The sequence below is a fragment of the Crocodylus siamensis genome, chromosome 11 (assembly GCF_052110815.1).
Source record: "Crocodylus siamensis isolate JL-2025a chromosome 11, ASM5211081v1, whole genome shotgun sequence".
NCBI classification, from domain to species: domain Eukaryota; kingdom Metazoa; phylum Chordata; order Crocodylia; family Crocodylidae; genus Crocodylus; species Crocodylus siamensis.
In genome coordinates, this window is record NC_143405.1 from 38,058,873 (window position 1) to 38,074,550 (window position 15,678).

General features: G+C 48.6%; 1 protein-coding gene across 6 annotated transcripts in view; it reads right to left on the reverse strand.

Annotated features, from left to right (window-relative positions):
• Positions 1 to 12,239, reverse strand: part of IQSEC1 (IQ motif and Sec7 domain ArfGEF 1) — a 684,223-nt gene extending 671,984 nt beyond the window's left edge. For 3 of the 6 annotated variants that reach the window (XM_090022972.1, XM_090022970.1, XM_090022968.1), the window contains exon 1: positions 11,847 to 12,237. In XM_090022972.1, coding sequence (XP_089879098.1) covers positions 11,847 to 12,106 — 260 coding nt within the window. In that variant the 5' untranslated portion in view covers positions 12,107 to 12,237. Of the gene's footprint in view, positions 1 to 11,846 lie in introns of all 6 variants that reach the window. The other 3 variants (XM_090022969.1, XM_090022967.1, XM_090022978.1) reach the window with 2 other exon arrangements.
• Between the last annotated feature and the right edge of the window lie 3,439 nt (positions 12,240 to 15,678).

Here is a 15,678-nt window from a genome sequence, read left to right on the forward strand (position 1 = left end):
AAGTAAGACAACATCCACCTTTTTAACATTTCAACTCATAACTGCTTCTTTGTAACCACACATTATAAAGTATATTTTAGTCGCACTAAAAGCATAGAAAAGCCATTTAAAAATAAATCAATAGAAAATGCAGCCAGGAAGAAGACCTAAAACTGAAAGTAAAATGTACTCTCTAGAAAGAGACTTGTATACAATACTTAACTCTTATATAACAACATCTTCAATTTAGTTCCCTAAGCTATTTAATCAGAAAAGTGACTGTAAACATTAGCATTGCTATTTTATAGATGGACATGTCAGTCATCATTACTGGGCACCCATGTCACTAGGGTCAAACAGAGTCATCAACAGACCCAGGAGCAGAAGCAACTTTTGACTCCTACACCTATTCTTCATCCCTGCTGATGAATAAAATGAGTAAGGGTATAATGACAGTCACAGCTCTTCTATCGTTAATGATGATGATAATGCTTGTGTACACCACCTGAAAGTTTTACTGTTATTTCTTTCAAAATTATAGAAAACAATAGTCCCTCATGGTCTCTCTTGTGGAACAATGCACAATGTTGACAACTGCTAAGATGTAAAAAAACATTTACACGGATTGCAACTAATTTGACATCTCAACTCATGTTGAATAATCTTACAAGAGCATCATCCAGCTGGTTTGAGTTTATCAACTCTTCAGAAAGGAAGTGACATGCACAGTGATGCAAAGGTACAAATAAGAATAAAAGTTTGCTGCCTGATTATTTATAGTTTAACTAAGCAAAGGTCAAAGGCTGAAATGGTGGTAATTATGAACAGTCTACAAAAATCTGAAGAGTGCAAACAGCAGAGTCATCAATTAGCATAATAAAAGAGGGCCTAAATGAGAAAAGAGTCAAACAGAGGCAGTGAAAATTTGCTCTGGATATGTATATCCTGCCTAGGGGCACGTCCACACATATAAGCATATGCGCTTGCAGCAGCTCAAATAGAAGTGGTGCAAATTTGAGCCAGAGCTTTTTGCCTCGGCGCACGTACTCGGACATGCACTTTGTTGTGGAGCAAATTGTGCCAGTTGGGGCAAAATAAGCCTGCCTGGCTCCTCCCAGATCTTCAGCCAGGGGGAGCTAGAGCCCAGGGCCAGCACCTGTGCTGTCCCAAGCAGTAGAAAAAGGTGCCCTGTCCTGGCTCCAGCAGTATCAAAAGCTGCCCTGGCAAGTAGCTCAGGGCTGCCAGGTAGGGCAGCAATCAGGGGGCTGGGATGGGGCATGTGGGCCTTGCGGGGGGGGGGGGTAGTAGCCCCTTCAGGAGCTATTTGGCCCATGTTGAGGGTCCGTATCCCTTGTGTGGGGGATGAACCCCCTGTTGGGGGACTTCTGGGGCCCAGTCAATTGGTACCTGGGGACACTACCCCTTGTGCCAGCTGAACTGCTGAAGCAGCCCTGAGAGTTCCCTGCACCCTCTGCCCACTGCAGCAGTCTGGCAGTGGGGGTTGTTGCCTGGCTAGGACCTGCTGTGCACCTGCCAGACTCGCATGGGGACTGCACAGCCAGTAGAGGCATCCGCCCCTCTGGGCCAGCTGCCAGTGGACTGCGGTTTCAGGGTTGGCCTTTGTGTGGCACTACTGCCATGTGTGCCCCCTGCCCAGCCATCTGGGCAGCTATCACCCAGAAGATGTTCCAGGTGTGGTGGCCTGCTTTGGACTGTCAAAGCATGTCCTCCTGGCCCCATCTGGCCAGGAGGTCAGCCACAGCCACATGGGTCCAAGGTGCCAGCTCTGAGCAGGCAGGGTCCTGCCACTGGCCTCCTTAGCAGGAATCCTGGTGTTCCCTATGGGAAAACTGAAAAATCCCTGATAAAAAAAAAAATCCCCAAAAATCACTCTCTAAAATACCCCCAAATCCAGGTTCCTCCACAAGTAAAACAAAAGACCACTATAAAGAGAGAGACAGAGACAGAGAAAGCAATCAGTTGTTCAACATTTTATTGATATATCTACAGTATTAAAGCAAGTCTCTTATCATAATAATAAAAGGGAACTCTAAATACAGGTTTCATGAATTCATGAATACATATTTTGCTGCCCTCCCACAGGGCAATGGCCCCCACACAAGGGCTACAGCCTCCCAACAGGGGGATCCAGCCCCCACACAGGGGGTTTGGCACTCTCACAAGGGGTAAAGCCCCCTAACAGGGGGTTCATCCCCCACACAAGGGGTACGGACCCTCAACATGGGCCAAATAGCCCCTGAAGGGGCCACTACCCCCCCCCCACAAGGCCCACATGCCCCATCCCAGCCCCCTGATTGCTGCCCTACCTGGCCCCATCCCCCACCAGCTGCTGCAGCCCCTACAACGGCCGTCACACCCAGCCCCAACACCCCCAATGGCTTTCCCACCCAGCCCCACCCCCCCCAACTTGCACCCGCAGACCCCCAAGGCTACCCCCACAACCCTGGGCACCATCACAAAACCCCCAGAAAAAGAACAGAAAAAGAAAAATGGGAAAAAAAGCCTCTGCTTACCTGAGAAGCAGGGGTGGGGGGGCTCCGGGGCCTCCTGGCAGAGCCCCCAAGGCAGTACAGGACAACAGAGGGGCAGGAGGACCTGGACTGGGGCCGTCACCCTGCTCCGCACTGTGTGGGTGGGGCCCCAGTCAGACAGAGCAGCTTCAACTGCCTGCAAGTGCCTGGGGGTTTTTTGTGTTTTTTAAGTATGGGAGGGGTGGGGGGGGGAGGAGGGCCGTCACCGGCAGGGGTCAGGGGGGATGGGGGAGTGGGTGGGGCCATCGGGGGTCCCCCCCCCACAGTCCCTTCCCCCCTCCTCCAGCCCTCCAACCCCTTAGTCACCAGCACCAGGGCGAGGGGCAACCATAAGAGACATTCCGGCTGCCAGAGCATCTCTTTGGAGGACCCATCCTCCAGGTGCCTGCCCTGCTTTTTTTAAGACCCCTGGATGTTTCCGCATGTGCCTGTTGCCCTCCCTCCCTCAAAGGGGTTTGAGGTGGGGCAAGAGGCACGCGCGCGCTCGTGTGAACACACTCTAGGAGATTTGCTAGCCTGTGGAATGGTCCCTGAGGGAGGGGTCCATTTCTAGAAGAAATTTATAAATTTCAGATTGAAGTATACTCAGAAACCATTGAGCCTGGCTGGCACTGGCCAGGACAAGCAATGGTATAGTTACAGAGGGCGAGAGCAGCTTGCACTGTTTTAATCAAACTGCCTCAAAGGACACCATACATCTTAGAGCAGGGGTTCCCAAAGTGCGGCCCATGTACCCACGGAGGTACGCAAGACATCTCTGGGGGGGTATGCAGGGGTTATGGCAGATATATTTTTAATTATAATAACTGGCATTTAAGGAGTTAAAATATAAAATGTATGCTGGTAGGAATCCACATGCAGCTGGTAAATCTGGAAGGGGGTACACAATAAGAAAAAAAATTGGGAATCTCTGTCCTAAGTTAAGGGTAATCCATTCAATTCATTAAAGTCTCCTTGTCATTACATAAATGAAGACCTCCTAATTTCATTTCACATCCAGTAAAACTAACTTTGAGATGTTGGTTTTTAAAAAAAGTATTCAAGAACGTATCATGTTTAAATTTAATAATTTACTTCCATTGTCAGTCTGCTGCCAGAAAACTCTTAAAAATACCTCATTCTCTCTCTCTCTCTCCACATTGCTTCCACCATCTGCCATTAAAGGAATGCTCTCCCAGTGAAGAGATTCCTTCTTTACATTTGCTCTGGGACAGTCCTGGGAGCTTTAATTAGCAAGCTGCACTAATTAAAAGCGCCCACGCATCACATGTCCCCATGCTGAAAAAAAATGGCAGTGGGGTGCTCTGAACTAAAGCTCATTGAACATGTTTTATTTCAAAGTGCCCCACCACCATTGTTTCAGTGCAGGGATGCACGGGGACACCAGTGTACATGATGCAGAAGGCTGCAGAGAATGTCAATTTCCATGCTTCAGCAGATTCAATTAATCACCTGGATTTCCAGTGCATCGGAGCAGGCTCCCCCAACATCTAAAAGAGCCCTAATGTGTTTTGCTCACCCACTTCAAGTTTCTGAGAAGACAAGCTGTAGCTTCTTCCTAGCAGAACACATCTTGTAGTGGATGAACAAGATATACCGATTTAGTTTGCATGAGGTTAACTCCTATGGCCCTATTTCAGTTTAAACTTAAAAACTACTCCAATTGATTAAGACTAAATATAAGCTTCATTTAAACCAGATGAGCCCACAGAACCTTTTACATTAGTTTAACTAGACCTACATGTGGAGGGAACGGGCATGTGCCATCCCTGAAATTGGCCCTTGCTGGCCAGGGAGTGGGGAGCACCGGCTGGTGTCCCCTGCCCCCGAAGAGTGCTGGTGGCACTTCTGGTTTTACCGGCACCACTTCCAGTCGGCCACTAGGGGAACCTCCCCCCCCCCCCCGGTCACCAATCAGCCCCTAGTGCACCCCCAGAGCCAGGCACCAGTTGCCCATGCCAAATGAAGTAGTTGCATCTTTAAACAAACTGGTTAAATCTGCATGTATACACACCATTAGTTTCCATTTGTTCTTGTGCTCTATCCTGCCTCTCCTTGTTCTTGACGCTTACTATACAGAGTACTTCTTTTATGTTCATAATTGTTTTTTTTAGTTATCAGTTGTATTACAATACCAACCAGAAGTGTCCTCCAGCATCATGAACCCAGCCCACATGACAATTTTCAGAAAAAAAAAAAGATACTGATTTTAACAGCCCACTCCATGAAGCACCGCCCACTCCCAAAGTCAACTGGATTTGTGGGTGCTTTAAACACTTGACTTAAGCTTAGGGGTTTTGAATTATTCCAGGTTTGTTACTGGTTTCAGACTCTGAATATTATGCTGAAATATTTGGTAGCTTGCTGTCTACCTTCATTTTCCTAGACCTTGACACACATTTTTTAAGCTTCCTTTCCTGGAGCACATTCAGTCTTTCCGATTGATTTCCAAGACCATTTGTGACACTGCCCTGTCATTTTTGGGCTGTGTTCGTACCCATAGTGGTTGTATTATGAAGCAATGTCTGGTATCAAGCGCTTGTCAAATGACATATGCTCTCCTTGGCATTAGACATAAGCTATAAATGCAAAGGTTTGCCAGACTATTTTGAGAAGGAATAAAATAATTTAATTAAACTTCTACATTTACAAATTTCTATTTACTTTCACACCTTCATATTACACTGTTACCTACAGCATCTGTCAGAACACTCTTTTCTTGCCACACATGTAAGCTGCATTAAATTAATACTTTTTTTGTACATTAAAAGGAAAATATTCCCATGAGCGTTAAGCTCCTATCTTCACATCTCAGCAGTCATTTTCCAACCTCTTTTCTAATTAAATACAACATACATAGGTGAACAAAAACAAACAAACAAAAACACACTTTTAAATCAGTCATTTGAAATAGTTAATTTATAATTCTGGTTAATTCTTACTGGGGCTATGGCCATGCTAAAAGCTCTATACCAACATAGGAATTTTGTATACTATACAGGCCAATTGTCAGTTTGGATACTGCTATAACAGTAAACCGTGCTTTGTATTGGGAGTGTCAGAATCACTCCCACAAACAAAATGCATACCAGTAAAGGCACAATTCTGTGCGTGTAAATTCACTAAGGGCTTTCAGTGAAAGAGTCCTGTCACTCAAGGATCAGACTTTTTCATATCTAACCTGACATAGCATGCCACCCCAATGTAAATCTGACCTAAATCCTATGTTTACAGGAAAGCAGACAGAGAAAAATCCAGTTTAGTAAGAACCCTCCTTCTGTCCCCATACCACAAATACAATAGTGGCAGACACTGATGCAGCTAAAAAAGAAAGATCCATTTGAAGTACACATGGGCAGTGGCAATACATGCTAACCGACATCAATATCCTGCTGCATTCCTGCTTTGTAAAGACCATCTGTAAAAGCAAAGAAATCAAAGTCCTCACTGTAGCGCAGGTTTGGACTGCTCTGCTAAGACTGAAGTTTTTCAAGTGGTACTCTTGCTGGCCACACTAGCACGAAGCTGCAAACCCATTTTAGATAAGGCACAAAACCTTCAGATGATAGCCATGTAATGCAACATGATAAGATGTGCCATGATAACATATAATTTCCAAAATTGCCCAAACTAGCAACTCCTCTCCCAGATACATGAGGAAAGGGGAGTGGGGATATATGCAAGTTCCTTTTCCCCATGAACCTTAAATATCCAACTCAGTAAAGAACAGGTGAGTAAATTTTGCACCCCAAATGGTTATTTGAGCGTTAGTTCTGAAGGCTGAATTAGTTTCTGTATTTAGATTTATATAATCACCTGAAAAGACCCCAAGAGATTGTTACTACATGCACACAATAAATAAGGTGGCAATATTAAATCTGATCACTTACACAAGGTTATGTTTTACATAAGAAGAATTATGCTGGAGCTATAATTCTGGAAGCCTTTCCAGTTTTCTAGTTGTATGTTAAGTGAAGTGGATCAACTAAAAATGAGACTCCTGCTCCTTGTCGTGATGAGTACTCACTGTTATTGTTAATATACTGCTTCATTACACCCAATATACAGTCTTACAATCAATTAGTCTATTAGTAAACTTACTTGTTTATTCGAAGGTTAATTTTATAGTCATTTGCAGATTCTGTACTAAGTGAAGCAGCAACAGAAGTAAGTTGTTTGGCAAATCGTCTTCCCAGGGGGAGTCAGAAAATATCCCAGTAAAATTAAAAGTACTAGCACCCGTTAAATTCTATTTGGTCTTTGTATGCACGTAAGAACCAGAGCTCCAATAGCTTTAATCTTTTATGAGGTATAACTATTTTCCAGGAATTTATCATTTGGATCATTGATACAAAGTGGAAGTGAACTAAATAAGCAGCTTCTACAACTATGTCAATATTTTTTAAAACTTTGTCTATATGCCCCTTAGCCTTAGTAAAGAGTATAATAGTTTAAAGTGTGTTTGTTTTGAAGAGGAGCATGTCATGGACATCTTTCCTTATGAAGCATAATAACCAGCTATATGTATGATTAGATGCAAGATTAGTAGAGATTTAGATTTCCAACTAACATAATTAGCAAACAGAATTCCCTCTCAAAAATGAGGAGGTGCAATTTAAAAGTCTATGTTATGTAATGGTTCACAATGTTGAAGAAGTGAATGTTTCATACTGTTACACGAAAGGCCAAATTTTCAAGCGTTTTAAGTTGTATGCACACCTACATTAAACATAGAGAGGTGGTAAGCTATGTTAGTCTGAAGTCAGAAAAAAAGCAAGGCTGGTAACACATTGAGCTGTTTATGCATGTTATGATTTTCTAGGTTTAATCCAGACTACAGCCATCGCTATATATATACACACACGTGAACATCTGTAGTCCAAATTAAGACTGGCTCCAGTCTAAATGAACTAATCTTCATTGAATGAGGATTAAAATTAATGTAAGATAAGGCAGTCCAAATTAGGCAATTTAAACTGTATTAATTAACATTTATATATGGTATGACTTTTAGGAAAAGCAGTCCTTAGGAACCCAGATAAGCAGTTCTTAGGAATGCAGATAAGCACTGCAAATATCAGTCTCTTCAAGGGGAACTCACAACCTGGCTATCAGGCACAAAGTAACACTTTTACAAAGTCAAATGACCCAACACCACCTCACTCAGACTAAGTATCAGTATCCTGACTAAACCCCCAGTCCTGCCCAGGCACACAGGCTACTGGTTTGTGAACAAGGGGGCAAACCCCTTTGATCGTATATTAACCCTTAACTTGAACCAAATTTGATTCAAACTATGTGATGTGAATCAGTTAACACTGTTTAGAAAATGTTGAGCATGTCTACAAGTGGAGACTAACATGAACATTCATAGGCAACAGCTGTCTTCTGACTAAGCAGGCAAAGGTCTATGAAAAATTTATGCCACTCTGAACCAGTTAGTCTCCAAGGTGTCATCCTGCTTTAAATCATATACTTAATATAAAAGTATGTGTATATTTATACCTACATTAGAAATTCCTGAGCTTAAAACTCTTTTGAAAATTTAGCTTCTTAGAGGGAACTGGAATTGCTCGATTCAAAACATTCCTGAAAACCTGGCCAACTGCAAAATTGTTCTTGGGAAATAGGAACCAGAATTACCAGTATGCTGCAGATTTTTGCTATGGCAGTTTTCTGAGAAGAACTATGCAAGCACCAACTTAAACCAACATAGCTATACTTCTACAATACTTTGTCTAGCCAAGACTTTAAAATCTCCTTCAGAATTTTTTTTATAGCTTCCTTCCTTGTAGCTGCTAGATTAGACCGGATTAGGGAGGGAGCTGGATTAAGACATAGTTACTACAGGCCAGTATCAATGTCCCCATTCCAAAAGTCATTTGATCATAACAAAAATCTCAACTTTCCTTGAAAATTTAAGTTTCCAGGATGCATATTAAAGAGAAATTTGAAAACATGAGCCAACTGTAAACTTAGTGATATCTAGCTAGATTAAAGGAAGACTTGAAGTAGTAGTTCTGTTAGGTCTGACCTGCCCCATTATTCTAAATGGGGCCAGGCAGATAAAGCTCACTGCCTGGCATGCTCAAATACTGTTCCAGAAGAGGACTAAAGCTCTAACAGGGGAAGAGAAAGCACAAGACCTAGACTCTATGCAGGCAAGCACACTAAACAGTGAGATAAATATTGCATTTCCTAGGCAGACAAGTTCATTAGGGTGAGAGACAACTTGACCCTTACAGCTGCCCTTGATACCTGGAGTGAGAAGGGAATCCAGAGGAATTGCACACCACTGTCTGCTGCCACTCCCAACTGGACACAGAACTACAGTACTCCCAAGTTTCCCATCATTAAAATATGCCCCTGTTGCACCAAGGCTGGCTTGTGTTTAGGGACCAGGATTGCTTTAGTCTGGTTTTACTACTGGAATCACCCCAGTGAGTATTTAAACCAGGAGGCGAATGGAGACAGCAATACTGAGAATGAAAACTGTGCTGTTCTGTTGTTGGCTTTGCCAAAGAATTGTTGTTTGTATTACAGGGAATCCTAACAGTTACAACCAAGATTGTGTCCCCACTCTGGATCACTCATACACAGAATAAGAACCAGTCTCTGCCATGGCAATAATACCATCCAAAACATAAGACAGAGGGTGGGAGGGAACATAATTCTCCACAGAACAAGGGGCAAGTTAATGGCTTCCACTCCACAGCTCTACCTATCACACTACACTACACTGCCAACAGGAGGGTCTCAAGCTCCTTCAAGACCTGCTTCTATCCTTCCACAGAGGTGTATTTAGGCTTAGAGTGTTCTTTAAGGGCTGCATCATGCCTAGAACCCACTGGAACAACACTGACCTGGCAAAAATTCTGGACAGTACCGTAGTCGTAGCTCTACTGCCCGGGCAGAGGAGACAGCTTGCTATTCTATGTCAATCCAAAACACAACAGGACACACTCCACCTTTTCCACAGCACATATGCCTTAGTACACTAGCCTGAAGCATTGTGCACCCTTTTGAGATGCTCAACAGCTCCTAGCGCTACCCTCTCTTGTTCCCACCACCACCTGGATCCTGTCTCAATTCCCTGACTTGTAAAGGGGGGCAGGGGGAAAATCAGGTGTCCAGACTGCAGAAGCGACAAACAAACGGGGCAGAAGTGTCTGTTTTAAGACCGAGAACTGGGAGAGGCCCTGCAAACAGGAGCATTCATAGCCCTCAGAAGGGGTAGTGCCCTCCTGTTTATGTACATGGTCACAGTGGGTGACTGGCAGGACTGGAGCCCTAATCTGACACCACGCAGGCTGCCCATGCTTCCCCCCTACCCACCCGCCTTATACACGTTCCTCTGCTGCACCAGGGCAGCCTGGAGCAGCACCCTGTCCACTCCGAGCTCTCACAGCATGGCCTGGCCTCCGCCAAGTGCCTGTGCCCATTCCATAAATATCCCCGATTACTGCTGAACCCAACATCTAATCCACTTAAGTGACTTAAAAGCCTGAGAGTCCTCAAGGCTGCCGCCCATGGATGGCTGCACCCAGGAGCCCCGGGCTGGCTAGAGAGAGCAGTTTGCTCCAACATGGCAAAGCATTTGTGTGATTTCTACTAAGGTTTGTGAGGAGGGTGGGGAGTTCCTGGTCATCTCATTCAGCTGCCACCACTGGAGGGGCGGGGGAGCCAAAGCCATGAGGCATCCCGAGTCCTGGAGGCAGATTCACGTCACAGGACTGGTCTTGCTTCTAAATTCCCTGAACAGAGCCCTTCCCTCTCCTAAGACATGCATTGCTCACTCAGCAATAGCATATGCTCCCCAGGCTGTTTATTGAAGGAGCTGTTTTCTCAGCTTTCCCCAGGGCTTCTCTATTTGGAGAAAACCTGGGAAGAGTCACCCCAGCATCACTTTAAAAACAACGATGTACTCATTCTTCTTCCAGCATCCAGGCAGCAGGGCTATGCCACTTTGCTGCGTGGCACCAAGAGAAAACAAGCTGATAGCAATGCAGAAGCAGCCCGTGAAGCAAGAGCTGGGGAAAGTGAGGGAGGGATTGATGCTGCTGCTCGCCTGCTCCTGTTCTGGAGAAACATCCCTGGTAACTACTCCCAAAACCCAAGACTGGGATCTTTATGGAATGAGATGGGATTTCATTTAGCCCCTCCAGGCAGCTGGATGTTTTCCAGAAAAGCTTGCATGACCTTACCCCTCACTGAGTGAATCACGAATGCAGCCTCACAAGTTCGGAGTACACATCCTAAGCCTAAATACTTAGCATCAAGAGATGCCCGCAGACACGCTCACCACACTATGGGACAGAAGGCAAGCCCAAGCTATTCGGTTCCATGTAAATGCCTTCAGCCTAAGGTTTGTATTCTTCCATCTGTCAGTTTCTCTTACTGGAGAATAGGATAAACTTTAACATGAGTATGCAAGAGAACAAGAAGGAGACAGAAGAAACTCTCACAGTACGGGTTTGGGGAGGTTCCACTGACACCCTCAAGCCCCTCTGTTAACTCATCCATAAGGCACAGGGAGGTACACACAGCCATCTCACTGGCTTAAAAGGAGATAGGGACCCAAAAAGGTCTATAATATGTCTTCCCATCACCCCAGGGTATGCTGAATCCCTCAGGTCCTGTGCAGGACCGCTAGTTGCAAAAGCCTCTACAGTCAAAGCAGCACTCCACCCTACTGCATAGCAAGAGTGCGCACCCCATTTAGGCCAGTACTTTTTCTCCAGCAATGTAGATAAACTAAAGAGAGGGGAACAGTTAACTCTGCGAGATTTTACACCCGAGCTGCAGCAATTTACTTGAGAACGAAGGCAGCCAGGGCTCTCACACCTCCTGCTCCTGCACCTGGCAGATCCAAAGCAGAGAGGGGGCAAAAGGCCACGGGTCGTCTCCCAGGCCGAGCCGCGACCCGCCTCCCGCTGATGCAGCGGCACGAAGCGCCGAGGCGCGCCCAGCCGCCGCGCTGACCTCCCGCCGCAGGGCACGGGCACGGGCACTCGGCGGGCAGCGCAGGAGCGGTCTGGGGGAGAGGCCAAGCCCGGCCCCGGACAACACGCGGCCCCGCGCCCCGGCCAGAGGCAGGAGCAGCCCAGCGGCCGCGGGCAGAGGCGCCCCGGGGGCCGGACGCTGCCGAGGGAAGCGGCGCAGGGAGACCAAGCCGCTCTCCCGGATCAACAGGTTCGTGCCCGGCCCGGGCTCCGCTCCCCCGAGCCGTGAGCGCCGCCCCTTCGCCGGCGGGGCGAGCGCCTCGGCGGCCGGGGCTGCACCCCTGGGGGCACGGCCGCGCCGCGCCGCGCTCACCTGTCGTGCCGGGCGGCGTCCGGGCCGGGCCCCGGCGGGGGCGCGGGGAGCGCGCCGGGCTGCAGGCGGCATGCGGCCAGGTGCCGGCGGTGCTCGTCGTGCAGCCGCGCGTTCTCGTGGTACAACTTGGCCACTTGCTGCTCCAGCTCGTCGATGCGCCGCTTCTGCTTCTCCAGCAGCTCCTGCTGCGTCTCGATGATCTTGTTGAGCTCCTTGAGGTACTCGGCCGCCTTGCTCGGGTTCTCCGCCGGGCTCTCCATGGCTCCGGACAGGGCGAGGGCGCCGGGGCAGGGCGGGGCGCCGAGAAATCAGCCCGCGGCCGGAAGCCGCCGCCGCGGGGCCGGGCTGGGCCGCGCTCCCCAGGGCTAGGGGCGCCCGGCAGAGCGCGGCAGCCCCGCGCGGCGGCTGCTGCTCCGGCCGCGGCTCCCGCTCCGGCTCCGCGCCGCCATTGCTGGTACTCGCGGCTTCCTCCCGCCCAGGGGCCGGCGCCGGCTGCCGGAGCTGCTGCAGCTGCTGCGAGGAGTCCGGCCGCCGCTCTGCCGCTGGCGCACGGGCGCTGCCTCCTCCGCCTCCTCCTCCTCCGCGAGCCTCTAGCCCGCGGGCCCCCGCGCCCCCATGGAGCCGCCGGCGGCAGCAGCGAGGCGCGGCGGCTGCTCAGCGCCCGGAGGGCGGGTGGCCGCCCGCGGCTCAGTGCCCCCGGTCGCCGCCGCCGCGCATGGATGTGCTCTGCTCCTGTCTAAGTGGCAGCAGCTGCCGCCGCCGCCGCCGAGGGCCGGGGAGCTGGCTGCGAAGTGCCCGGGATCCCCGCGCCGAGCCGGCGGGCAGGGACGTGGCCGGGGGCTGGCCAGGCGGGCGCCGCGCATCCCAGCGCCCCTGGAGCCGGAGCTGCCTCCGCGGAGCTCCTGGCTGCCGGGCTGGGCCGGGCGCTCACTCCCCGGCGCGGGGCATGGCTGGGGGCGAGGGGCGGCCCCTGCCACCTGCGCAGGGCGAGGCCGGGGGCGGGGGTGCCCGAGGCGGGAGGGGGGGCCCGGGCGCGCGGGGCAGGGACCCGGACCCGGACCCGGACCCGGACCCGGACCCCGCTGGCCTGAGCCGGGCTGCGGGACAGGCTCTCACGCAGCGGCGGCCGAGGCCTCCCCCCGCCGGTGACTGCCGAGGCTCCGCCGCGTGCCTCCACCGGCCCCGCGCGGCCCCCCCGGCCAGGTCGCCCAGGCCGGACACTCCCGCGGGAAGGCGGGTCAAGCTGCCCCTGCCCTGCCGTGAGACCTGCTGGAAAACTCCGGCTGCCTGCGGCCCGGGCTGAGGCACGGCTGGGTAGTGTTTGAACAGCCCCGGCGCGCTGCCTCCCCTGCAGGGCGCCCGAGGCCGGCCCGGCCCCGTCCACGCCGCGAGGTGTGCGCGGGGGGAAGCGCCGCATCCTGTCAGGACTGCTCCGCGCTGGAGAAAGTTCCCGGGCGTCGTGGCCGAGTTGCAGGGGATGGACGCCGGGGGTGCCTGGAAAACGGGGGGACCCGCGGAGGGATTGGGAGCAGTGCTGGAGCAGGACAAAGTACATCCTGCTGCAGCAGGACAGGAGGAGGGACGTGAAGGGAACTCTCTCGCCTGGCTTCTTCCTTCCTTTTGCCCCATTATTTCTGTCTCCTTTCTCTTCTAGGATCAGTCCCTCCTCTCCCTTCACTCCCAAACTTTCCGAGTTTTCAGCGAGTCAGATTCTCCGGCTGCAGTTGTTCCTGTTGTCACTAATTCACTGGCCCCTTCTTCTGCAGAGTCAGCTCTTCTGGAGCTCTCATGAGCTTTTGCCAGGATGCATGCTTCTGGAGCACGGCTGATTCAGCATAGCGGGGAATCAGAAGGCCAGTGGCAGCTATGGGGAATCAGAAGGCCAGTGGCAGCTATGGCTATTGACAGCAGGATGCGATCTTCTGTAGACAGCAGGATCTGACCCCTCCATGTTTTGAGGGACAAGCCACTGGCATTTTCACAAGCACATCACTTCTCTTTCCACACATTATACCAAAACTGAGATGGCAACTCCAAAAAATTGATTTCCCCCAGATGCCAAATTTTAGTAAACTGCCGAACAGGGAAGGGTGAAAACAAAAGGGGAGGGAAGCTTAGAGTTTGAAAGGAAATGCAGCTCCTCTGACAGTTTGCCTTGAGCATGCTTAAACTTCTGTCTGGGAAAGTATGTGAATTGTCATCAGATCTATTTTTTCACCATGGATGCAGTTACCTGCTGTAAAGGACTGTTTCTCCTTCTGGAGTAATCGAATCATGAAGAATAACATACCCTGGAACAAGTGAATGAATTGCTGGAAATAGACAGGGAGAAAAACTCCTCTCTGAACAGTCTTCCCTAACCTCTGTTACTGCTGTTGTATCATATTTAATGTATGAGGGCACAGGGGCAGACCAATTAAAGCATCTCCATAGAGAGCCCAAGGTGTGTGTTTGAGCCGAGCTCCAGACTTTTGTCAGTGCTGCTGCTGGTTGATCCAGCTCTAAGTGGGTACCTTGCTGTTGGGCTGGGCTACTGGGGAGCCAAAGGGGACAGGTGTAATGCTACTGGCTACAGGCACTGATGTTTCTTAACCAAGCTAGCCTGAGATCTGTCTAGGTTTGGGACAGACTGTGGATGTAGATTTAATGTGTATGTGAGGATACAAGGTTAAATGTAAACCCTTCCACAAATTGATCAACTTTCCTGGTTGGAGAACTGTAGAAAGTCAAAATATCTTTCCAAATTGGTTTTGCTTTGCTTTAAACAAAAACATTGGTGGAGAACATTATCATAGTAAGAAAATAAGCATGTCTATAACTGAGAGCAATTAACTAATAGCAAAAAAGATGTAAAACACCAAGATCCTCCCTTCACTGCAATGTCCTAGTTGGGCAACCTGCATGTCATTAATTGACATAGCCAGGTCAGAGGTTTAAATCTAGAAGCAAAGGATGTGGAGAAACCCACAAGCAAAATAAAATGCAAATTACCCCAAACTCATTAGTTAGTATGCATTAAAGGCTTATTAAGCATTTCCCAATAATGAAACTCAAGTGGAACAGCAGCAGCAACTAGTACAACTAATATCTCCTTAAAAGACATCTTTTAAGGTATCCCGGTTGCAGTTTTATTAGTTTAGCAGAAAAGGCAATCAGGACTCATAGTAGACATGATATCTTTTATTAGACCAACAAGATTTTTGCAAAAAAAAAAATCTTTAATTGCAAGCTTTTGAGCACAAACACCCCTCATCAGGCATTGGAGAAAAGATTGTAAACATTCTCCTGGATAAAAATTAAAGTTCATATTTCATAGGATTTCACAGAGGAGTCGATAGATATTATATCTACTATGAGTCCAGATTGCCTTTTCCTCTAGATCAATACAGCTACAACCTGGATACCTGACACATGGAAGATATTGAATTTTAGCCAATTTTTTTAAAATGAAATTTTCATATTTTCCCAAGCAGAAAGCAACTGTGGCCATCTCAAAACCTGATATCCTGCTCCTGCCTTTGTTTCAAGGTAATTTGCATCACCACAGATCCTCACAGGAGGTGAGAGGCTTCACACCAGCTATGAACTGACTGCTCAGAGGAGTTTTGTGTCTATTGACTTCTCTGTGAAATCCTATGAAATATGTTCTTTCATTTCTACCCAGGAGAACTTTTACAATCTTTTCTCCAATGCCTGATGAAGGGTGTTTGTGACTGAAAGTTTGCAATTAAAGAATTTTTTTTTGCAAAAATGTGTTGGTCTAATAAAAGATATCATCTTTACTATCAATCCTGATCATCTTTGGTAGGTAGAAATTTCTGAGTGCACAGAA